This window comes from Carcharodon carcharias, chromosome 32 (genome assembly GCF_017639515.1).
Source record: "Carcharodon carcharias isolate sCarCar2 chromosome 32, sCarCar2.pri, whole genome shotgun sequence".
Taxonomy (NCBI): Eukaryota; Metazoa; Chordata; class Chondrichthyes; order Lamniformes; family Lamnidae; genus Carcharodon; species Carcharodon carcharias.
Window position 1 is genome coordinate 7,521,992 of NC_054498.1, and position 26,572 is coordinate 7,548,563.

General features: G+C 46.9%; 1 protein-coding gene across 2 annotated transcripts in view; it reads right to left on the bottom strand.

Moving 5' to 3' along the window:
* The window catches only part of LOC121272114 (SH2 domain-containing adapter protein F-like), a 204,501-nt gene that overhangs the window by 172,433 nt on the left and 5,496 nt on the right, over window positions 1-26,572 (bottom strand). For both annotated transcript variants that reach the window (XM_041178566.1, XM_041178567.1), the window contains exon 2: window positions 14,068-14,197. In XM_041178566.1, coding sequence (XP_041034500.1) covers window positions 14,068-14,197 — 130 coding nt within the window. The remainder of the gene's footprint in view (window positions 1-14,067; window positions 14,198-26,572) is intronic.

The following is a 26,572-nucleotide window of genomic DNA, read 5'->3' on the forward strand; positions in this document are numbered from 1 at the left end:
GCCTTCTGTTCAACAGGCACAACTTTATGTCGTGCCTTTAACATGGTGAAACATCCCAGGTGGCTTCACAATGGCAGTATCAAACTTGTTAAGAATATGAGGGCCGGTGAACAATGCAAGTTTGTCCCAGGAGGTAGATTTTAAGGAGCGTCTTAAAGGAGGAATGAGGGGTGGAGAGGTTTAGGGAGGGAATTCCAGAGCTTCCAGGCAGCCGAAGGCACAACCACCAAAGGTGGAATGATAAAAATCAGGGGTGGTCAGGGGTCATGACTGGAGGAGTGGAGGAGTGGCAGGCAGTGAAGAGGGGGTAATGCAGGAATCAGTGCTTGGGCCCCAGCTATTCACAATGCAATGGTTAAGGGGACCACATCTAATATTTCCAAGTTTGCTGACGACACAAACTAAGTGGGAATGCGAGCAGTGAGGAGGGTGTAAAGAGGCTTCAAGACGATTTAGACAGGTTGAGTGAGTGGGCAAATACATGGCAGATGCAGTATAACGTGGATAAATGTGAAGTTATCCACTTTGGTGGGAAAAACAGAATGGCGGAGCATTATTTAAATGGTGATAGATTGGGGAAAGGTACAAAGGGATCTGAGTGTCCTTGTACACCAATCATTGAAAGTAAGCATGCAGGTGCAGCAAGCAGTTCAGAAGACAAATGGTATGCTGGCCTTCATTGCAAGAGGACTTGAGTACAGGAGCAAGGATGTCTTACTGCAGCTGTACAGGGCCTTGGTGAGATCACACATGGAGTATTGGGTGCAGTTTTGATCTCCTTGCCTAAGAAAGGATATACTTGCCATAGAGGGAGGGCAGTGAAGGTTCACCAGACTGATTCCTGGGATGGCAGGATTGTCGTATGAGGAGAGATTAGGCTGACTTGGCCTGTATTCACTAGAGTTTAGAAGAATGAGAGGAGATCTTATTGAAACATATAAAATTCTGACAGGGCTGGACAGACCGGATGCAGGGGTGATGCTTCCTCTGGCTGGGAGGGTCTAAAACAAGGGGTCACAGTCTCAGGATACGGGGTAGGGCATTTAGAACTGAGATGAGGAGAAATTTCTTTACTCAGAGGGTAGTAAACCTATGGAATTCTCAGAAGGCTGTGGAGGTCAAGTCATTGAATATGTTTAAGAAAGAAATAGATAGATTTCTAGACACTAAAGGCATCAAGAGGATGGGGAAAGGGCAGGAGCACGGTGTTGAGATAGAGGATCAGCCATGATCATATTAAATGACGGAGCAGGCTCAAGGGGCTGAATGGCCTACTCCTGCTCCTACCTCGGAGGCTTGTAAGGCTGGAGGGGCAGGTGGGATGAGGTCCTGGAGGGATTTGAAAACAAGGATGAGAATTTTAAGAGCTAGGCATTGCCAGGCTGCGAGCACAATGTAGGTCAGCGATCACAAGGCTTGACAGATGAATGGGACTTTGCGTGAGTTAGAATACAGAGAACCTGAAGCCTTTCAAATTCTCTGCCACCCTGTAATCCTGATGGTAGAGCAGAGTAAAAGCCAGGGTACCAGGCTGTCAAGCTCCTGATTAAAGGTTATTTGCTGGTGAACAGGTGAAGACCAATGGCCTCCGTTCCACAGTGCAAGGCCTCAGCTCAAGCTGTCAGCTTAACACAACACAAAGAACTAACTGAACATTTCCAACCTGTCCCTCTGAGTGAGTGAGTGACAGGATCATAACTGGAACAGGCCTTGAATGTGAGCAACGATAACCATCCCAAATTATTAAAAGGAAACCTTTCCCCAATGGCACGTCTCTCTCAGAAACATCTCAAAGCACTTCAGAAACAATAAATCACTTGGAGGTTGTGTGGGTAAACATGGCAACCACTGTGTACACATCGCAATGCCACAAAGGCTAAGTGAGATAAATAACCGGTTAATTGGGGGTCCATTGAGGGATGAACAAGACAAACTGAGGCTCAGTGACTCTCAACACCCAATCAAACTGAAGCCCCACTCCACAGATGTGACTGTATAATCTAGACTGACACTGCCAGTTCAGTTCCTGGAACCAGAGACCCCCATCCCCTTTCCCTCACGACACCGTGCAAAATTTGCCAAGGGGAATTTTTTTTTTTAAATGGGACGGTAAGGCCTGCATTTGTTGTGCATGAACTGAGTGGATCGCTGGGCCATTTTGGAATACAATTAAAAATCAGCTCCATTGTATGGTTGGTCAGACCAGGTAAGGATGGCAGATTTCCCTCCCTATTAGTGCAATGAGTTTTTATGACAATTGATGATAGCTTCATGGTCAATTCCAACTTTATTAATTGAATTTAAATTCCAACAGCTGCCGTGATGGGATTTGAACCGTGTCCCCAGAACATTAGCCTGGGACTCTGGATTACTGGTCCAATGACATGAACACCATCTCCCCCATGTAAATGCCACACTGCTTGACAGGACAAAAGCCAAAACTGCTTCACACCGACAGCAAAAGGCACTACTGGATATAAACATCCTCCCCAAACACACCCACTATCCATGCCAAGGCCAGTGTTGGCACCATCTATCCCAGTGTGACATACGGATCTCAGAACATCGCACGCTTTTATTACTGGCAACAGACGAGCAGAGATCGCCCAGTGCACAGACTCAGCAATCAGGAATGAGAATCATTGAGCGGAGTGGGATTTTATTGGCAAGGTCATTTCCTGCACAGAATGGGCCCTCGTTAAAGCAGCCACACTGGTCAACATCGCTGGGGAGTGTTGTATCACCTCCCCCGGCCAGGCCATTTCCTCCAGATTCTCTATATACACCAATAATGGGGAAGCCCCTCCCTCCCATTTACACACTGCAATCAGAGCAAATTGTGACGGGGGTGATGGGGGGGTGGGGGGGGGCACTCAAGGTGTGACCATAACAGGAGCCAATTTAACAGAGTCTCAGGTTGTTTGTACCATCTCTCAAGACTTCCAATCATTTATTTAAAATCAATTTAGGTCTCCTGCATTCGATTTAATAAAAGGGTGGCAGATTTTTGCAAGTTTCTCTCATCTTTATGTTAGAAGCACCATTGCCGGTTTGATGAAGGTAGCAGTCTGGGTTAATTATTCACAATCGGTAAAACTGAATTCTGCTTAAGAAACAGTTAAGAACAGAATGAGAAGGGGTGTATGTATGTGGGCTTCTTCCCGAGTTTGGACCTGTGTGTGAGAGACATTGTGCACATGCGAGTGAGTGAGCATCCTTAAATTAAGCTATTCTTTTGATTTTTTCCAGTGACCTTTTGATGAAGAATGTTTTAAAAAGAAAACAAATCGATGTTTAGTTGATGAGCTGAGGGAGGTTCCGACTCACTTGGTGCCATTTAGGAGTGGATGCAAGCTACGGAGCTGAGCCCACCAGAGACAGGCTCAAGATTGGCCCAATCTCATGTTGTGTAACGACCCTTCAGCCAACTGAGAGGCCCATCGCCAGGCAGCTTGGCCTGGACTTCCACCCAATTCTCAGAGTGGAGAAGACAGTGTGTGACTGATAGCATCCTCCATTCCCCAACAGGGGAGCTCACCCGTTGGCTATCCAATTCTTACTGTATTTTTTAAAATATGAATTATGCCCATTCTGAAATCTAGTGAATATCCTGCAGAAGGTTCTGACTGTCCCTCAGACTGTTCCAAAGCCCACATGTACCTCATTCAAGAGACCAGACTTATTGTTACCTCCCCTCACTGTGGTGCAGTGGGTAGCACCTCTGCCTCTGAGCCAGAAGCTCTGGGTTCAAGTCCCACTCCAGGACTTTGAAGGTGTGTTCAAAATACAGCCAAACACATTGAGTATTAACTTGGAAATCCTTCCAATACACACCAATGGCAGGTGGTAAGAGAGGGAGAGATTCCTGGTCAGCCATTGAATGGAAATAAGTTGGAGCCTCCACCATCACTATCTAAAACTCCGGACTACAACGTGGGTGAAAAAGTGTATGTTGCCGCGGCAACCCAGACTCCTTGGCTCCTTCCTGCACCCAGCTCAGGGGTTCTGAGGCCAATTATTGCCCTCAGTTGCTGCAACTAACTCAGTGAGGGTAAGTTAAGTTGCTCTCCTTGTGAAAGGTGGGCTGCAATCCTGTGTCTGCTTCAAAAATGTCAAATTCCTCTTCTTTACTGCCTACAAGTTGTTAAAACCTGAATGTCTCCGAGTGACTGCTCAATTTAACGCAAAAAGATTTGCATTTCTATGGCGCCTTTCACTACCTCAGAACATCCGAAAAGTGCTTTACAGCCAATGGAGTAGTTTTTAAAAAAAACAAAGTCTAGTCACTGTTCTAATGAGAGAACTTGACAGCCTGGTTGCACACAACAAGATTCTACACGCAGCAATGTGATAATGACCAGATAGTCTGTTTTGGAGATGTTGACAGAGGGATAAATAATGGCCAGGGCACTGGGGATAACTCTCCTGCCCTCTTCGAAATAGTGCCATGGGATCTTTTGCATCCATCCAAGCAGGCAGATGGGGGCGGCCTTAGTTTAATGTCTCATCCGAAAGACCATACCTCCGACGGCGCAGCACTCCCTCAGTGTTGCACTGGGAGTGTCAGCCTTGATTTTGTGCTCAAGTCTCTGGAGTGGGATCTGAAACCAGGACCTCCTGACTAAATGCAAAGTGCCAGCTGCTGACACCCAGCTTCGAAAGGTAGCAGAGGGCACTGAAGGAATTGTGATTGAAATGGAGTTGATGCCTTTTGGAAGAGTAGACAAATAACACATATGCCTGTAAAGGAGTATTTGTTGTGACAAATTAGCAAAGTGTTCAAGCCTCCTGCTTCACAATAAGGCTGTCCGTCATTACCGAGTGCAATTAAGCCCCTTTTGGGTCCCATTTTGTTGCCAATTAGCGTGAACATCCCATTACCAGTAACACTGAGCAAGTTAGTGTCAGGTCTAATTATTTTCTTCTGTCACTCACCCAATGTTATGGGGGAGCTGGTGACATAATAATAATGTCACTGGAATAGTAATCCAGGGGCTCAGGCTCTGGGGACACGGGTTCAAATCCCAATGGAATTTAAATTCAATTCATATAAAATATAATCTGGAATTAAAAGTTAGTTATAGTGACCATCAAACCATTGTCGATAGTTGGTTCACTAATTTCCTTTAGGGAGGGAAATCTGCCATCCTTACCTGGTCTGGCCCACATGTGACTCCAGACCCACAGCAATGTGGTTGACTCTGAACGGGCCAAACAAGCCACTCAGTTCCAGGGCAATTAGGGATGGGCAACAAATGCCCTTTGAAACGGCCGAGCAAGCCACTCAGTTGTATCTAACGGCTACAAAGCCTAAAAAAGGAACGAAGCTGGATGGACCACCCGGCATCGGCCTAGGCGCCAAAAACAACAACGGCAAACCCAGCCCTGTCGACCCTGCAAAGTCCTCCTTACTAACATCCGCGGGGTTGTGCCAAAATTTGGAGAGCTGTCTCACAGGCTAGTCAAACAACAGCCGATCATAGTCATACTCATGGAATCATGACTTACAGGCAAAGTCCTAGACATCATTACCATCCCATCAACAGGACAGACCCACCAGAGGTGGTGGCACACCGGTATCCAGTCAGGAGGGAGTAATCCTGGGGGTCGCCAACATTGACTCCAGACCTCATGTATTCTCAGCTGATGAATGAGTACTCTTCCATGTTGAACACCACTGGGAAGAAGCACTGAGGGTAGCAAGGGCACAGAATGTTCTCTGGATGAGGAACTTCAACTTCCGGAGGTACCACTACAGACCAGACTAGAGGACATAGTTCCAGACTGGGTCCGCAACAGGTGGTAAGGTAGCCAACAAGAGGGAAAAACCTACTTGACTTCATCCTAACCAATCTACCTGTAGCAGATGCACCTGTCCATGAAAATATTGGTAAGAGTGATCACCACACAGTCCTTGTGGAGACGGAGTCTCGCCTTCACATTGAGGATACCCTCCATCATGCTGTGTGGCACTACCACCGTGCTAAACGGGATAGATTTCAAACAGATCTAACAACTCAAAACTGGGTATCCATGAGGCACTGTGGGCCATCAGCAGCAGAATTGTAAACAACCACAATCAGTAACCTCATGGCCTGACATATCCCCCACTCTACCATTACCATCAAGACAGGCAATCAACCCTGGTTCAATGAAGAGTGCAGGAGGGCATGTTAGGAGCAGCACCAGGCATACCTAAAAATGTGGTGTCAAACTGGTGAAGCTATAAAACAGGACGATGTGTGTCAAACAGCATAAGCAGCAAGTGATAGACACAGCAAGTGATAGATCCCACAACCAACGGATCAGACCTAAGCTCTGCAGCCCTGTCACATCCAGTCGAGAATGGTGGTGGACAATTGAACAACTCACTGGAGGAGGAGGCTCCACAAATATTCCCATCCTCAAAGATGGGGGAGCCCAGCACCTCAATGCAAAAGATAAGGCTGAAGCATTTGTATCCACCTTCAGCCAGAAGCACCGAGTGGCTAATCCATCTCGGCCTCCTCCTGAGGTCCCCAGCATCACAAATGCCAGTCTTCACACTATTGGATTCACTCCACATGATATTAAGAAATGGCTGAAGGCACTGGATACAGACAATATTCCGGCAATAGTACTGAAGGCTTGTGCCCCAGTAATAGCTGCACCCATAGCCAAGCTGTTCCAGTACAGCTACAACACTAGCATCTACCCAAGAATGTGGAAAATTACCCACAAAAAGCAGGATAAATCCAACCTGGCCAATTCCCACCCTATCAGTCTACTCTTAATCATCAGTTAAGTGATGGAGGGGTCTTCGACAGTGCTAACAAGCGGTATTTGCTGAGCAATAACCTGCTCACTGACGCTCAGTTTGGGTTCCATCAGGGCCACTCAGCTCCTGACCTCATTACAGCCTTTTTTCAAACATGGACAAAAGAGCTGAACTTGAGAGGTGAGGTGAGAGTGACTGCCCTTGACATAAAGGCAGCATTTGACCGAGTGTGGCATCAAGGATCCCAAACAAAACTGAAGTCAGTTGGAATCAAGGGGAAAACTCTCCACTGGTTGGAATCATACCCAGTACAAAGGAAGATGGTTGTGGTTGTTGGAGGTCAATCATCTCAGTTCCAGGAGGTCACTGCAGGAGTTCCTCAGGGTAGTGTCCTCGGCCCAACTACCTTCAGCTGCTTCATCAATGACCTTCCTTCCATCATAAGGTCAGAAGTGGGGATGTTCGCTGACGATTGCACAATGTTCAGCACCATTCACGATTCCTCAGATACTGAAGCAGCAAGAACTGGAAACATTTATGCTTGGGATAAGTGCCAGCTAACACTCATGCCACAGAGGCAATGGCCATCTCCAATAAGAGAGAATCCAAACATCTCCTCTTGACATTGAATGTTATTACCATCGTTGAAATCCCCCACTATCAACATCCTGGGGGTTACCATTGACCAGACACTGACCTAGGACTAGCCATTTAAATGCAGTGGCTACTAGAGCAGATCAGAGGCTAGGAATCCTGCAACAAGTAACTCACCTCCTGACTCCCCAAAGCCTGTCCACCATCTACAAGGCCCAAGTCAGGAGTGTGATGGAGTACTCCCCACTTGCCTGGATGAATGCAGCTCCCACAAGAAGCTTGACACTGTCCAGGACAAAGCAGCCCGTTTGATTGGCACCCCATTGGTGGATATACCATCTCAGTCTGGTCACCTTGTAGTGCAACTGGATCCCGAGCTGATGTTTGTCCACAGACCCGCTGCATTCCCGACAGCTCCATCTATTCCCCTTTGCTTTCACTTCCCAATATTCACTGAGGCCTAACCCAGGATGGCACAGAGTCACACAAGCCAGGAAGATCCCAGCATAGAACCCTATATTCTGTTCCAAGTGAGTTGCTCTTGGCCAGAATACAACTGAGGCATCTGCTTGTTATCGCGAATCAGTGACACCAGACACCTCACGCCTGTGGGCAGCAGATGCACGGCGGGGGTGGGGGGGGAGAGCAGCGTCAAGCTCGACTGCGATGTCCTTCATGGTTGAATAGCCTAGACACATCCTGTTCCCCACAGCAGGAGTGGGAACCTTGAGGGGGATGGAGGAGGAGGAGAATAACTTCATGGAAAGCAGAGAACCGCGCCATAATCCTGGTAATCGGAGGCCGAGGAGTTACTGGAGTGTACAGTAGATATTGATTTGATGATTGTCGTGTAGTCTGAATGAATAGTTTGTGCCTAATCACTGCTGCATCACAACCCTCTGCTCTGTGGTGCCTTGTGTTGCTGTTCATCAGAGACATCTGTCACGAAAGCTGCCAGCCTCCTCGTCCCAGCGACTCCCTCTGACATTCCTGGGCCTCAGCTCATCAAGCTGTGGGCCACTGAACACATTTCATTCCAGTGGCAATATGCTGCTTTGGGAGCTGAGGTGTAAATCTAATATCAGGGCAGCGCATGGAAATCAGTTACTCCTGTCTCAATCTGCAAAAGTAAGGGCATTCTACTGAAAATTGCAATTTTTGTGGTGGGTCGGTGGGGGGAACCTCTCCTTTGAGTTACAGTACAGATTGCACCAATTCACCAACCACAATAAAAAAACAGAACATTGATCCAGAAGCCCTCAACCTCACTCCATCAGCAATCGTGGGTTTTTTTAAGCATCTCTTTTTCAACTCTTTGTACCAGAGCTTATCAGATTGACGCATTATCTGGCAGGTGGAGGTTTGTGAGCCTGTGTTGCAAGCAATCTTTTTAAACTAAGGCTTTTGTTTCTGCCACCTGATCCCTGCCTCTATCCACTCTCCGCCACATCTTAGGCATCCAGTATTTAGGAAAAAATATAATTGGCGGACTACTGCTCACATGAGAAATAGGGGAGGCCATTCAGCCCCTCGAGCCTGATCCACCGTTCAATTAGATCAGTGTTGGTCTGTACCTCAGACCCCACTTACCTGCTTTTGCTCCTTATTCCTCGATTCCCAAAAACAAAATCTATCGGCCTCAGTCTTGAAAACTCCAATTGTCCCTCAGAATCCAGAGCCTTTTGGGTAGAGAGTTCCAAAGTTCCACTCCCCTTCCTGTGGAAAAAGTGCTTCCCAATTTCTCTCGTGAACAGCCTGGCTCTAATTTTAAGATGACGTCTGCTTGTTCTTAATTCCCCCAGCAGAGGAAACAGTTAGTCCTCATCTCTCCAGGGACCCACCACAGTTATGATGGGCCGAATGACCTTGTGATATTGTGAACTGCCCTAATCAAATCCTATTAACATTTTAATCTACTGAATCAGATCAGTTCCCCTCTCCCTCCCCCAACTCCACCGGCCTTCCCTAATCTTCTGCACTTGAGGGAAGATAAGCCATATCACCTGGGGCCGAGATTTGCACAGGAAGATCCCAGATTCAGCTGCCAGTCTCAAGAGTTTACAGGACAGGACCCAAGCAGGGCTGAAAAAAAAAAACCAGGAAGGCAAAGTAGGGACTCTAAACTCGAGTGTTACAAGGTTCCAGATTGTAAGAGGAAGGGGAGGAGCATGACGGTGTTAAAATTCTGGGAGGGAGTAAGAGGGGCACAGTGCAGTGAGTCTCGATTTCAACGCAGTGAGGATGGAAGGAAAGAATAAGAAATTTAGGAGGGATAAATCAGGGGAGTGAAGACCATCATAGCACTGAAAAAACGTGGAAGAGCAAGGAAGATAGAAATAGGGCAGAGGCAAGAGAACAACTGGGCACCAAACAACTGCCTCTCTAGAAGTGTGAGAGGTCCCCAGAAATAGATTATCAACATAAAAAGAATCACAATAAACTTTAACTTCGCTTGCAGATCTCCCATGGCATTGCTCATTGTAAACCAGACGACGCACTGTTTCATAAAAGATACAAGTATTAAATCACTTAACTCACAACGTATTATTTTGCTGTGTTTAAGGTGGCCTGTGCCTTTAAAAATCTAACAACTGCAAATGAGAGGTTGACCGCTGTTGGCAAAGGAAGTTTGTAGCTTCGCAGATACTGGTAAATTCCCAGCTCCAAGTCAGAAAAAAGCCAGCATGAAATGACTGTCTTACTTTCACTTCATTCATACATCCAACTTACTTTGAACGGTGATGATGGGCGGGCAAGGGATAGTAGAAAATGTGAAATCATTATGTTACGACTATGAGGTTTGTCAGATTACTATTTTTTAGGACTGTAGCTTTAAATTTAGGTAAAATGAAGGGGGTCATGTGACATGATCTGCCATCAGCCTGGGTGGTTTGATTGTTAGAGACCAAAGGAAGGCTTAGATTGTTTTACTAAGGAGGTGGCAGAAGCTGTTTACGCCTGGAGACAATGGCAGCAGTCTCTGAGTTTACGATGAGTAGAATCTGCGTCACCCAAAGTCCCAGAAAGGTGTCGTGGGCATGGGATTATAAATAGCTGTGCTGCAATCTGTCCTCTTACTAAGATGAAAGGGAGTCGTGGTCAAGGATAGCTAATCAGCATTTCTACCTGGATGAAAGGTTAAAGTGTTTCACATTGCCATGGGGAAAAGGACAGAAAAAGCCAACTTTGAGATCAGGTTACAAGCTTCCATACAAAGCAGTGAGTTGTCTCAGGAAGACAGCAGCTCTGTCTGTGGCCAGTAGAGAGGAGAAGCTGCTTGGCTTTGTGAGCTACCTAATCAAAGAGACACATCCTGCTCCCATTTAAGGATTCCAGAAGAATTACTGGAACGTGCTTTACTGCTGGTGGTGGATTTAAGGAACTCCCTGAAAACTAAGGAAAGAGCCCATAGAAGGTCACAAATGACTACTCGGCGAAATGGGGTACAGGAATTGATTGGAGGCTGGGAGCAACTGTGAACTGTTTGCTAGAAGGACTGTCATTTCCTGGAGAGTGTGTGGGTGATAAGTATACAAGAGCAATGTCCTTTCTCTAGTTTAAAGTATTTTGTCACCTACAAAAATGAAATGTTTAGTTATTAGTGTTTCTTTTAGTCATTTGTTACAGTAAAAATTTTAAAACATGAAACCTGGTTGTGTCATTCTCTCAGGGAGAACTGGTAGTTCGAATCTCTTTTAAAAAGTTATCGGTTTCTACGGAGACTGTAACAATGAGCAGAATCATTTTCACGGGAAAGATAATTATACACGTCAACAGTTAGTGATTTGACTGTGCCTGCCCTTTAAATACAATTGTTCCAATTACCTCATGGGGATCATATTTGTGTTAATCACCAGCTTTCTTGTGTTCAGAGAGGTGGTTGTAAGTTAATATAATCACAAATGAATGTATTAACATTTCATTTCTGCATATGTAATGAGACTGAAATTGAAGGCGCAGACTTCACTTTAATCAAACTGATGCAACTCTCTGCCCTGCTAGTGATGAGATCAGTCAAACCACTGACTCACTTTGGGGGAGGGGGGTGTGCAGGGGAGTGCTACTCATCCTGATTGCTTTATACCAGGCACCACAGAGAGAGAGGGGGGAGAGAGAATGTCACAGCCACCCATTCTGTGTTAAACCATTCACAGACAAACAGCCGCTCTGATTGAAACACAAACTTAACAGAGAAATCTTGTGTGTGGGGGGGCGGGGGGACTTTTGTGTGTGGGGAAGGTCACATGATGGTAGGGAACAACAAACAAGTCAAAGGAATAAAGAAGAAAAGATGTCTTTAGGTCAGACAGACAAAAGGCCTGTACAATTGGTTCAAAAGCAGAAATCGTCAGTAAACCAACATTAGGAAAGTGGCCAAAGTAGGCCGATGTTAGCCGTAATTAGAGCAGTAATTATGCCACAGTCTATTCAATAGAGTTTAAACAAGGACATTCGTCCAGGCTGCCAGAAAGTGTTCGGGAGGAACCCTCGGAGAGACTTACCAGCAGTGATGAGACTCACTCTCTACAATTTAAACCCACTCCAATTTTCTCCCTTTCCGACTGGAGGCTCTGACTGTTGGGGAGCAATTGTCCGAGTGCACATTCCTCAGGTCTAAGTGGGGAGGGCCAGCCTCCATCGCCCGTTCCATGGCAGGCTGCAGTGGGCTGTGAATCTGACAGTCCAGTTCATCTCTCTCTCTCCCTCAATGCCCACGCGCATGCAGCGATCCAACAGCACACACTGCATGGGAATACCTGACCAGCTTTTGTCCCCTCCTCAGCCCGGTTTCTTTTTCTTTATTCTTTCACGGGATGTTGGCGCCGCTGGCGAGGCCAGCCTTTGCTGCCCGTCCCTAATTGCCCTTGAACTGAGGGACTTGTTAGGCCATTTCAGAGGGCAGCCACATTGCTGTGGGTCCGGAGTCACACGTAGACCAGACCAGGTAAGGACGGCAGATTTCCTTCCCTAAAGGACATTAATGAACCAGATGGGTTTTTACAACAATCAATAGTTTGTTACTGAGACTAGCTTTATATTCCAGGTGTATCAATTGAATTTAAGTTCCATCAGTTGCCGTGAAAGAAACTTGAGCCCGTATCTCCACAGCATTAGCCTGGGCCTCTGGATTACAAGTGTATTGATATTACCACTACACCATCTTATGGCGAGGGAATGTTGGGTATTTGCTATTCAACCACAGAAGGCATCGCAATCTCCTGCTGCTTTGTACTTGCCTGCAGCAGTCACTGCACAGCATATCAGGGGCAGGCACCCTAGCCGATTATCTCTCCCTTGTCCAGGGAAGGCTCCGCAAACAGACGCTGCATCCAGCAAAAAACAGCCAATCACAGACTACACCTTGCTTAAGTTTGCCAAGATCATCCCAGGGTCGCAGCCCAGGGCAAGCGAAGTGTCGCGACTCAGTCAGTCTGGCACAACGCGCTGTAACATGAGCCTCCGGGAGAGAGGGTAAGGGGGAGCTTGCATTTAAAATAAATGTTGGAGACATTGACCCACCATTATTATCGTCAGTAAACTCCATCACCACCTCAGGCCACTTAACTGATATCAACTGACCACATAACTCCATCAAAGCAGGAAGCAAGCACGTTTTTTAATGATACGAAAGAAATACTTATATTTAAGGCATGTCTTATCCCGCCAGTGGGAATGTCTTCACATCCATTGAAGCGCAGTCACTGCTGTTATGTAGGCAATCGCAGCAGCCAATTTGTGTACAGTAAGATTCCAGTACAAGACCGATAAGCAGTTAACCTCTTTTCTGTTGGTGTCGGTTGCATGAGGAATTCAGGCCAGGAGAAAGCTCTGCTAGTCTTTGATTAGTGTCGAGGAATTTATAATACCTACCTGGGTAGGCAGATGGGTTTGGGTTTAAAATTATCAGAAGCCCAAGTTCTGACAATTCGGACCTGCACTGGGCTTAAATCCTGGAGCACAAACTTCAGCTTCAAAGCAGGGGGTGCAGATGCTCGATTGCTCTGACTCCAAGGAGACAGTGAGTATCTTTGTAAGTGCACACACCACACCCCCGATTTCCATCACTCTACCATTGGCGTCTATGCCTTCAGCTGCTTGGGCCCTCAGATCAGGAATTCCCTCCTTAAGCCTGTCTGCCTTCAAGACGCTCTCTAAAACCTGCCCCTTTTGAGTAGGTTTTTGGCCTCCTCAAGTGGCTCTGTGTTAAAACTTGTCTGATAACACTCCGGTGAAGCAAAAGCAAAACATTTCAGAGTTCCAGCGTCCGCAGTAAAAACGGAAAATGCTGGAAAAGCTCAGCAGGTCTGGCAGCATCTGTGGAGAGAGAAACAGAGAGAGGTGGAAACGTTTCTACCTCTCTTCAGTTCTGAAGGAGAGTCGGACGGGCTCGAAGCCTTAACCCTTTTTCTCCCTCCACAGATGCTGCCAGACCTGCTGAGTTTTTCCAGCATTTTCTCTTTTGACTCCTCTGAAGCACTGTGGAATGTTCTTATTGAATTAAAGGCGCTATTTAAATGCAAGTTGGTGTTAAACCGACAAGATGCTTGCCCAGGGCTCTGTTCACTCATCATAAACCTATCTGGATGGATTCAACTTGACAAAACATTCCAGTAAAGATTCAGTGCTGGCCTAGCTCACATTAAACGGTGCTAGCGGGGAAACAATATGGGCTGAAAGCTGCACAAAGTGACCTGTTACATATATATATTTATTACCTGCCATCATTTTTTGGGCTTCATAAGGTTCCATGTAGCCATCATTCTCGGTCACTTTCTCTTGTCCAACCTGGGCCACACCAGCCTGTTTAGCATCGAATGGATCTGCATAATCTTCGAGAATAATAACCTGTCAGCGGGCATAAATTAAAACACAAAAGAGACACATTATGCACTGAGCGCTCATTGAATGTGTAATTGTTTCTGTAATGTGTTAAAAATCTGTATTCCATGGCCTGTGGGCACCAAGAGCAGACAGTCTCTCAGTAAAGCAGGGAAAGAAAGCTTCGTTAAGGTGACAAACTGCAACATGTAAATAATAACAGAATTACCTGGAAAAACTCAGCAGGTCTGGCAGCATCGGCGGAGAAGAAAAGAGTTGCTGTTTCGAGTCCTCATGACCCTGCGACAGAACTAGAAGCACCAGCCACTAGCTGTGATCATAGATAATGCATACACAATAGGTAAACTTGCTAAACTTTAGAGAGAGCCCTTTAAGAGTTGGTGTTAAGATACAAAACAGAGGGAGTGGGACTAGGGGGAATGCTCTTTCAGAGAGCCAGTGCAGATTCGGTGGGCTGAATGACATCCTAATGCACTGTAAAGGTCCTGTGCCTTATCCCCGTAACCCTGCACATTCTCTCTTTTCAGGGGGCAAGCCGATTCCCTTTTGAATGCCTCTATTGAACCTGCCTCCACCACCCTCTCAGGAAGTTCGTTCCAGACTCTGACCATCCTCTGGGTGAAAAAATTTTTTCTTCGTCACATTTACTCCTTTTGCCAGTTATTTTGAATCCGTGCCCTCTAGATCTTGACGCTTTCTTGAGTGAGAACAGTTTCTCACTGTTTACCCTGTCCATACCCCTCAGGATCTTGAATCCCTCTATCAAGTCTCCTCTCGGCTTTCTTTCCTCCAAGGAAAATAATCCTAACCTCTCCAGTCTATCCTCATAAGCTACAGTTCTTCATCCCTGGAATCAGGAGGTTTCTGGGCACAGGGTGTGGGATCCACACAGGGGATAAAACTGGGAAGTGGGGAAGAGGGACCAGCAAGCATTATTCTCCAGCCATTGGAATGAAAACGCCCAGAGTTTGCTGGCTGGATGAACAAACTCTTCTCCCTCAGCAATTCCCTTTCCAACAGTTTGCTCCAGGAGGTTAACAACAGACCCACATTATATTTTACCCATTTATTTTTGCCTCCGCTACGCAAAACTTGATTTCCCAATTCCTCCACCCCCTCTCCTACCCCGAAGGTGTGGGTCCAGTTGAGGAGGGAAGGACCCAAGGTGCCAGCAATGTTCCAGCACTCCTTCAATTGAGGGGTACAGCAGCGTAGTGACTATGTTACTGGGCCAGTATTAGAGGCCTAGACTAATGATCAGGTGATGTGCACTCTCATTCCAGTTCAGGAGTTTAAATTCAGTTCAGTAAAATCTGGAAATAATAAAGAGTGGCTGATGGTGCCTAAGAGACCACTAATGTCTGTTAGGGAGGAAACCTGCCGTCCTTATCTGGTCTGGCCTACATGTGACTCCAAGACCCACAGCGATGTGGTTGAATCTTAACTGTGCTCTGAAATGGCCTAGCAAGCCACACAGTTCAAGGGCAATTGGGGATGGGCATTAAGTGCTGGCCTTGCCAGCAACACCCACGTCCCACGAAAGAATTTTTTTTTAAAAGCCAGCAGTTTATTGATCGCGGGATGGATAGGGCCAAGGCCTGTCACACCCTCACACAAATTCCAGCAGCGATCAGGCAACAAGAGAGCCTAGCCCAGGGCTACTGAGTCCCAATGTACTGCCCCCTACTGGCACACCTACCCTTGAGTCAGGACATGGAGGACTTATATCCCCTGCATTAACCAAGTGAATTACACCAAGGAAAAGATCCCTGGTTCAGTGCTCAGCCTGTGCCATCTCAACCAAGGTAGCAACTGAGCTGCTACGAATATGTGCCAGGCATGGCCTAGTGGTATAGCTCTCGCATTGGGTCAGCGCCGTCGGGTTAATACTTTTGGAATGTTTTGCTACCTTGAAGGCCCTTAAGTTATTTTTTGTTTTTTTTTGTTGTGGCCTCAAGTCCCACTTCAGATATAATAATCTGGGCTGGCACTCTGCTGCAGTGCTGAGGGAGTGCTGCACTGTCACAGAGTTGCTGCTCTTCGGATGAAATATTAAACCGAGCCCTGTCTGCCCTCTCAGGTGGAAAAGATCCCGTGGCCACTATCGGAAGAGCAGGGACACTCTCCATGGAAATATTTACCATTAATCAGCATCACTAAAACCGGTTACGTGGTCATTTCAGATATCAGCTTGGATTCTGTTGTGGACAAACTGGCTGCTGCATTTCCTACATTATAACAGTAACTACGCTTGAAGGAGTGCTACACTGGCTGAAAGGTGCTTTGGGGTGCCCTGAGGTTGTGAATGGTGCTATATAAATGCAAGTTCTTTTATTCTTTTTAAACCAGTAAGGTGAAAAAGTGCCCACACACACATGCATGAGGTCTGGCATGACAGGAAACTGTCTGTCCGTCCAAGGCTACCCCACCACCACCAGCACCACCCCACAGCCATTCCCGATGCCTGCCATTACCACTCACCTTCACAGAGTGGGCACTTAGGCAAGATACCCAGGGCCCGTCAATGCCTATGAAGCTTACCACCCACCCCCACCCCCCCACAACGTGGACCACCGAGAGGGCAAATCCAAGAATCAGCAGAAAATTAAGTTTTTTTGTTGAGGTAGCCCTGGGTATAATTCCATAACTCCCTTTGGGAAGAGAATTTGGATGGGAAAAGATTAAGAATTGAGGAGGGGTTAGGGGGTGGGGGGAATGGGGGGGAGGTAACTGGAACAAAGGTCTCCTTGTTGGACTGAGTAACCCTGGAGATGGGGTGGGGGGTGGGTGCAGTGGGGAGCAGGCAACTGATTGAAAGCCAGTTAAAGAACACATGCCTGAAGCACTGGTGTGAGAGAAGAAATTGGATATGTCAGTCGATGTGTCAGTGGCGTGTATTTTCTCAGTTCTTTAGACAGTTACTAGTTTAGCTCCTGAGATGAGCTTTTGCCTGGTGAGTGTATGCAGGCAGCAATATCAATTACAGGCTGTCAGTCAACAGCAATCTCAGGGATGGGCTCGAATATTCCTCCATCATCCCAACCGTGACACAGACTCGGAACCTCCCCTGGCTCTACCTCGTCTCAGTGGGAATCTGTCTGACCGTGTATTTGCAGCATTTCTAGTTTTTATTGGCCCCAAGCTCAGTTATCTGTCGGGTGGCACCCTGAGACTTGCTGTCCTGACACTCCCAGTGAGCCAGGGAGGTGCACTGGGGTGCAAACAAGGAGCAGCGCTTAAAACCAGCCAGGTTCAAGCTCCTGGCCACTATCCCCTGATTAGACATACACACGTGCACTCACAGAGACAGAGAGAGACACAGAGAGAGACATAGAGAGAGACACGCACACACATACACACACAGAGAAAGTCAGAGAGAGAGCGAGAGTGAGTCACAGAGGGAAAGGGAAAGAGACTCTCACAAACAGAGGAGAGGGAGAGGGAGAGAGAGACACAGACAGAGGGGAGGGAGAGACACACAGGTAGAAGGGCGGGAGAGAGAGAGGGAGTGAAAGAGAGAAAAACACACACACACACATACACACACGGGGGAGAGAGAGACACGCACAGACAAAGAGAGGGAGAGGAGACAGAGAGGTACAGAGAGGGGGGGAGAGAGAGGGTGAGAGAAACACAGAGACACAGACAGAGAAAGAGAAGAGATAGATAAAGAGAGAGAGAGACGGGTGGGAGAGAGAGAGACACATGCATGCAAGCACACACAGAACAAGAGAGTCAGTCAGAGAGAGACAGACAGGCATAAAGACAAAGATATGCATATAAACACATACACGGAGACACTAACACAGAGGTGAAGCTAATATCATCACGAGTGGACACAGCTAACTCTGATGGAGCAAAATCATTTAATTTCTGAAGGGAAATTATTTTTTTTCATGTTTCATAAACAGGTCTTCACATGATCATGATCATAAATAACCAAAACTAGTTCCAGTTGTGAGGTTTCACCGTCTGTCTACACAGATGTCCCAGTATGTATTTGTGGCTCTCTCTAACCTTGTATGTGTTTCTCCATTGCTGTATCTATGCTTGTTTATTACACACACTCTCAATATGTGACCATTTTTCACTCTGATATTTGTTCTGCATCTGTGACTGAAAGTCCTGCTTCCAAATCGCTCTTTGCCACATTCCCTCCCTACACCCACAAGCCTGATGTTCCTTTCTTGTCCCATTTCCCTCTGTGTCTGCGATTCTCCCTCACATCTCTCAACTGTGATGCCAGCAGAGTTGAACAGCCCACCCGCATTCACTCTCGAAGCTTGCCATGATGGATGCCCACTGGTGTTGCTGTTTTGAGTGCCCACTGAACCAAACCCCAATGAGTCGTCAACAGGTGGAGAGGGGCGCACCGAAGAGGCGACTGCAAAAACCAGGGGGCTGCACTCCTCACACACCCATGCCTGAGATTTCCACTCTCCTGAGTTCTTGCTGCAGGAGCGGTGAGCTGCAAGCACCATCTGCAGAAGCTTTAACAAGCTGCAATTTGCAATGGTCTCGTGGAGGTTGTACACAGAGGTCAAGCAATTTCCTACTTGGTTCCAGCCGACACATTATAAAAACATATTACTCCACAGCACCCAGCAAGGCGGAGAACAATCCCCGGATTCAATGTGCACAACCGTTATTTGTACAAGGCTACCTGGAAGGACAGCCACTATCGCTTCTCTTCCTCTTCCCAATATTTCGCTTGCTTCACAAACCTTCGCAAGGGGGCGGTGGGGGGTATTGTGGGGGGGAATCCCTGACTAGTCCAGAAGGAAGCAAAGTAGTAAGTGGAATGAATGAAGAGCAGGTCAGACTCCGACCCTTCCCACTCAGCTTGGGTTCTTTCGTGGGATGTGGGCGGCGCTGGCAAGGCCAGTGTTTGTTACCTATCCACGATTGCTCTGGAGCTGAGTGGCTTGCTCAGCCATTTCATTCCTGTGGATCTGGACGTGTCAGCCGGACTGGGTAAGGGCAGCAGATTTCCTTCCCCAAAAGGCATTAATGAAGGTTTTTAAATGATAATTGAAGATGGTTATCATGGTCACAATTATTGAGGTTAGCTTTATATTCCAGATTTATTAATTGAATTTAAATTCCACCAGTGACTGTGGTGGGATTTGAACCCATGTCCCCAAAGCATTAGCCTGGGCCTCTGGATTACTAGACCAGTGACATTACCACTACGCCACCATCTCCCCAGTGGGAGAGATGAAGGCATCCTATGTCTGTCTCCTGGGTGTGTGTGGATCCTCCTCGATGTGGAATGGAATGCTGGCAATCTCTATCGCGTGCGGTGTGGGAGACAGGAACACGTCGGCAGAGGTGCCTTCTGGAGCTTGGGAGTTGAAGGAAGTTGCTAGAACACGGCAGAGGGAATTTAACACTACCTGATCTCAGCTTCAAACTGACATTGTCTGCCTGAAATGGACCAGTGTTCAAAGAAAATTAAATTCCACTAGTTTAATTGCAACAACAAAAGAGAGCATTCCCTGCTGCAGCATCACACCATCCAGCAAAGATTGGCCTCAACACCCCTTAGGTAGGCAAATTTGGCCGTGCATCCCTTTCCCAGTCATCACCCCAGTGCATGCAAGGGGCATTGCACAGACAACGATCGGAGAGCTCATACAAGAATGAGTACTTGTTCATAATACTGAAGTGCGTGCCGCAGTTGTGCAACCAGACCCCAGGGAGATTAAAAACAAAAAAAACTGCGGATGCTGGAAACCCAAAACAAAAACAGAATTACCTGGAAAAACTCAGCAGGTCTGGCAGCATCGGCGGAGAAGAAAAGAGTTGACGTTTCGAGTCCTCATGACCCTTCGACAGAACTTGAGTGAATCCAAGAAAGGGGTGAAATATTTTCTTTCTTGGATTCACGCAAGTTCTGTCGAAGGGTCATGAGGACTCGAAACATCAACTCTTTTCTTCTCCGCCGATGCTGCCAGACCTGCTGAGTTTTTCCAGGTAATTCTGTTTTTGTCCCAAGGAGAGTAGGTGCTTTCAGAGAAGGAGGAGACATTAGAATAATGTAATTAATGTCTTACAAGGAGTCAAGGGTCCAGAGTGAATTGTAGCCGGATTTAATGTGAATTATGGTTTGAATTATGTTATACTGTGTGACCTAGTCAGCCCCCATCTTCAATCAAAACATAGGCTTGCATTTATATAGCATCTTTCACAACCTTAGGACATCCCAAAGTGCTTTACAATGAAGCATTTTTAAGTGCTGTCACTGTTACAATGTCAGGAAATGTGGCAGCCAAATTTTGCACAGCAAGATCCCGCAATGTGATAACAGTCAGACAATCTATTCTTTGGTGACGTTGGTTGATGGATAAATGTTGGCCAGGACACGAGGGAGAGCTCCCTTGCTCTTCTTTGAAATCCTGCCATGGGGCCCTTTATGCCGACCAGAGGACGTAGGCCAGGGCAAGGCACCACTGACAGTGCAGCACTTCCTCAGTGCTGTACTGGGAGTACCAGCCTGGGATTTGTGCTCCAGTACCGGGAGTGACAAAGACCACAAAATACTGCAGAAAGCTTGTATTAAAACTCCTCACTCTTTGAGGGCCCCACTGCTTAACACAGCTGAGGCCATACACAGCTCACACCAGACATATCTAAGCCAAACGCGATTCACATCGATTCCCCCAGCTATTGCCCGAGGGCTGTCTGCTTCATTCATGTAAAGGGAATGCTTCAATCATCTGCCCACCACATGTACCATTCAGCAGGGGTCAGCCACATCCTCATTCCTCGCACTGCAGATAAGATTGAGGTCCTAAGGCAAGGAAGCTCACAGCCCACACTGTAAACGAGCTGCGCCGTGTCACAGGCTGGCAGGCTGGATGTTAACTGCCTCCCCATGGGGCCGGAGACAGGAGTCTGTGACAAACCAATAAGCCGCTTGTAATTGTATTAGTTGCAAGATTCCAGCAAGGAGACAGATTTCACACCGATGTGCTCAAGTGTTAATCAAGCTGGCTTGACATCTCCCTGGTGAAGACATGCAAATCGTTCTGCACACATACACAGCTCAGCCAACTGACCCAGTGTCACTGAGAGCCAACAGAGCACCAACGTCCACTGATCCTCCCTCTCACTGTCAGTTAGAGCCAGGTGATTGTGTTAAAGCAGAGCTCAGCCCCCCTCCTGAACCTAAGGAAACATTTGACTGCTTAAGGAAAAAAACAACAGCTCACCGAAGGGTGGGCACCTGAGTCAGTCAGGCAAACTCAAGCAGCAACACTGCTTTCCCAACACTTTTCATTAGAAATCGAGTCTCTTCCCTCCCCCACTCCCTTCATGTTGAAGGACAGTCGGAATAGGAGGGGGGGAGGACGACAACACTGCAATTTACTGTGTGTTTCGATGCTGGGACCAGACAAAGATTTAAGTGATTGCACCTCAACCTTATTTCATGGATTTCAAACATAGGTTCACAGATATAAGGCTGGTCACCACTGACCGTGACTGTCATACAGCAGATGAGACTCTTCTCATACAAAAAATAAAAAATACCTGGAAAAACTCAGCAGGTCTGGCAGCATCGGCGTAGAAGAGTACAGTTGACGTTTCGAGTCCTCATGACCCTTCAACAGAACCAAACTCTTCTCATGTTGGGGCTGAGACACATCACTGGGACAATGAAAAGAGAGCTTTACTCTGTATCAAAACCTGCGCTGTACCTGCTCTGGGAGTGTTTGATGGGGGCAGTGTAGAGGGAGCTTTACTCTGTATCTAACCCCATGCTGTATCTGTCCTGGGAGTGTTTGATGGGGACAGTGTAGAGGGAGCTTTACTCTGTATCTAACCCCGTGCTGTACCTGTCCTGGGAGTGTTTGATGGAGACAGTGTAGAGGGAGCTTTACTCTGTATCTAACCCCGGGCTGTACCTGTCCTGGGAGTGTTTGATGGAATTGTTCTCTCTATTCTTTCATGAGATGTGGGCATCACTGGCAATGCCAGCATTTGTTGCCCATCCGTAATTGCCTTTGTACAGTGTGGCTTGCTCGACCATTTCAGAGCTCGATTAAGAGTCAACCATATAGCTGTGGGTCTGGAGTCACATGCAGGCCTGGCTAGGTAAGGGTGGCAGATTTTCTTCCCTGAAGGACATTAGTGAACCAGATGGAATTTTATGACAATCAATAGGCTCGTGGTCACAATTATTGTGATTCACTCTCAATTCCAGACTTACCAATGGGATTTGAACCTGTGTTCCCAGACCATTAGCCTGGACCTCTGGATTACTAGTCCATTGACTTTACCCTAATGCCACCGTCTCCCCCGTGTTTTGAGGGAGTATTGGGTATTAGCTATTCAACAGCAGAAGGCACCACAGTCTTTCCATGCTTTGTACTTTCCAGCAGCAGTCACTGGACAGCACATCAGGAGCGGGCACCCTGACCAACTGACTAGCTCTCACTTGCTCCACAAACAGATGCTGTGCCCAGCAAAATCAGCCAATTCAGCACAGCCGTGGGCAGGGCAAGGGAATTAAAATCCTAATCTTTCCCAGTCTCTGTGGCCTAACAGCAGACTGGGCAATAGAACGGAGGGACCAAGGCTGTTCTTTAAGCAGACGCACTCCTACTTATAGTGAGTAAACTCCCTGACAGATGTTAAATCTTGATATGAGCATTCTGTTTTTCTGTGTTTCAGTTATAATGTGCACAGCCAAATCAGAACTTATTTTTACACTGAGGTTGGTTTGCCAAAACAATGCTCTGTTTCAATAAAGATTTCTATAGTCTGCAAGGGGCCAATTTGCCTATCTCTGCTTCGCAGTGAGTTTAATCATTCAGTCACAACCAACTCTGACAGAACACAAGGGGCTAGGAAAGGCCTGATGGCTCGCTTAATGCATGCACTTGCCTAAAGTAGTACCAACTGCACCAGCCAAGGCAGGGCTCAGGTTTGATTCTTGCTCCATGTTCAGGTTATTGTTCTTAGCAAGGGGGACGGTCGAGGGCCCATATTTGACTTCAGAGCTCCTGAGCTAGTGTGGAGAAAATGTCCTTCAGTGCTGGGGATGTTTGATGTGGACAGTGTAGAGGGAGATTTACTCTGGATCTAACCCCGTGCTGTACCTGTTCTGGGAGTGTTTGATGGGGACAGTGTAGATGGAGCTTTACTCTGTATCTAACCCCGTGCTGTACCTGTCCTGGGAGTGTTTGATGGGAACGATGTAGAGGGAGCTTTATTCTGTATCTAACCCCATGCTGTACCTGCCCTGGGAGTGTTTGATGCGGACGGTGTAGAGGGAGCTTTACTCTGTATCTAACCCCGTGCTGTACCTGCCCTGTGAGTGTTTGATGGGGGACGGTGTAGAGGGAGCTTTACTCTGTATATATCTGTGCTCAAGTTTGCTTTCAAGTGGACCTTTTGCTGGGAAGCAAAGGTTTATGGAACTGTGAATGGAGACAGGATCCAGCTCGGCTGCGAAGACTCCCCTTGTCGATCTTCCCATCCAATGCACAGGAGAGAAGTGGAAATGGTCTCAGGAAATGGATACATTTCTTGGCGAAAACTGGCTTTGGATCAACTACCTCCAGAGCAACAAGTATATTGGCGAAGAATTCTGGAACCACTGAAGAATTCTACAGAGCAGAAGAGATGGGTTGGTGGAGTTTTACATGCCTTGCACCAATTGGAGTTGACTGCATCAAAAAGAAAAACTAATTTAAAAGATAATTTAGCCCAGTCCAATCAGCAATGATCAACCTGCAACTTCAGCCAGAATAAAGGAGTGTCTATGCCAGAGACTGGCCATTTCCTGCAATTAGCAAGAATGCTCAAGATCAGAAACTAAATCTAACTGAACATCAAAAATGTTTGGGCAAAAAGAAAAATGCTTAACAGTTATTGCAGCTTTTCATTGCTCATCCATGACTTGTTTCACAGTGAGCATCATTCTGATTAATATGCTTTACAGAGTTAATGAACAGCTGCTTGGAGCCATTACTAAGAAAGATGTGACAGAATTCTTCGAGTCCAGCCAAGATGCATTCTCTCTCTTTTTCCAATTTTCATCTCCACTTTCTGGTTCCACAGAACCACACCCCCAGCCCCCACCCAATAGCTTGGCCAAGTGGCTGTTCTACACGTGACTCCCCACATCCCCGCCTCCCCCACCTCCTCTCCCCCCACCCTGGAGAACAAGTGCTGTTCCACCCCACGGGGAATCTTAGTCAAGCTTAATCCTGTCCTCACTCTCTATATCTATATATTTCACACAAGGGCTGGGCTGGACAGTGACCCAGAGTGAAACAATCATAGATCATGCTGTACCACTGGAGTCAATGCTTTAAAAAAACATTCCCTAAGCATGCAACCATGCCCTGACCTATGGGGACACTGTCAACGGAAGCCACTGCCATGCGATGCCCTTGGGGAGGAGGGGGTGTGGGGCGTTCCAGAGGAGACCATTGACCACCTGCTGCCCTTCCAATAGTGTGTAGCACTCATTGTTAGTGGGGTGGTGAAAAAGGCATATGGGACACTTGCCTTTATCAGTCGAGGCATAGATTACAAAAGTAGGGATGTCATGTTGGAGTTGTGTAGAAACTTGGTGAGGCCACAGCTGGAGTACTGGGTGCAGTTCTGGTCACCACATTATAGGAAGGATGTGATTGCACTGGAGGGGGTGCAGAGGAGATTCACCAGGATGTTGCCTGGGATGAAACATTTAAGTTATGAAGAGAGGTTGGATAGACTTGGATTGTTTTCGTTGGAGCAGAGAAGACTGAAGGGCGACCTGATCGAGGTATACAAGATTATGAGGGGCATGGACAGGGTGGATAGGGAGCAGCTGTTCCCCTTAGTTGAAGGGTCAGTCACAAGGGGACATAAGTTCAAGGTGAGGGGCAGGAGGTTTAGGGGGGGATGTGAGGAAAAACTTTTTTACCCAGAGGGTGGTGACGGTCTGGAATGCGCTGCCTGGGAGGTTGGTGGAGGCGGGTTGCCTCACATCCTTTAAAAAGCACCTGGATGAGCACTTGGCACGTCATAACGTTCAAGGCTATGGGCCAAGTGCTGGTAAATGGGATTAGGTGGGTAGGTCAGGTGTTTCTCACGTGTCGGTGCAGACTCGATGGGCCGAAGGGCCTCTTCTGCACTGTGTGATTCTGTGATTATTCTTCATCACACAGAGAGTTTGGTAACAGTAAGTGGAGACTCCAGAAGGAAAACCATAGATATAAAAATGTTTAAGATCATAAGAAATTGTAGGAGTAGGCCATTTGGTCCATCAAATCTGTTCCACCAGTCAATAATATCATGGCTAATCTGTTGTGGCATTAATGCCATTTCCTGTCTGTCTCCCATAACCCTTGACACCCTGTCAATCAAAACTCTGTCTAACTCAGCCTTGACTATATTCAATGACCCAGTCTCCAGTGCTCTCTGGGGAAGAGAATTCCAAAGGCTAACAACCCTCTGAGAGAAGAAATTTCTCCTCATCTCCATCTTATATGGGAGGCCCCTTACTTTGGAACTGTGCCCTCTAGTCCTAGATTCCCCCATAAGAGGGAACACCCTCAGGGTCTACCCTGTCAAGCCCTCTGGGAATCCTAATAAGATCGCCTCTCATTCTTCTAAACTCCAGTGGATACCAGCCCAAACTGCTCAACCTTTCATCATAAATCAACCCCCTTCATCCCAGGAATCAGCCTAGTGAACCTTCTGTGAACTGCTTCCAAAGCAAGTATATCCCTCTTTAAGTAAGGAGATCAAAGCTGAACACAGTACTCCAGGTGCAATCTCATCATGGTCCTGTACAGTTGTAGCACCCACTTCATTTCTTTAAGTTAAAATTTTTAGAAAGGAAATGAATGGTTAAAAACAGCAGGGGGTCACAGCAATGTGGTGTGAAACATTTGTACAAAGCACTCCAGGTATATGTGTATTCATTCACTGAGGCCCCTGTCACCTGTTGTTGGGAACAATGACAGGGCAGGGTGACAACACCGTGTATTTATATAGCACCTTTAACGTAATAAAACATCACAAAATGCTTCACATCAGCGTCATTGGAGAAAACTGGCACTGAGGTCAAGGAGGAGATATCAGGACAGGCAAAGAGGTATGTTTTAAGGAGCATCTTAAAGGAGTTGAGAAAGACGTTTAGGAATGAACGTCTAGATCTTAGGGTCCAGGCAGTTAAAGGTACAGCCATTAATTATAGAGCTAAGGAAATGGGGGATGCGCAGAGACTTTGGAATTAATATCCACTCCCCCTATCATACTGTATCTGCTGTTTATACCATCTACAGGACGCACTGTAGGAATTCATCAAGGTTACTTCAACCTTCACTGTGACCCTCCTCAGGAAGGACACAGCACCAGTGTCATGGGAACACTATCAAC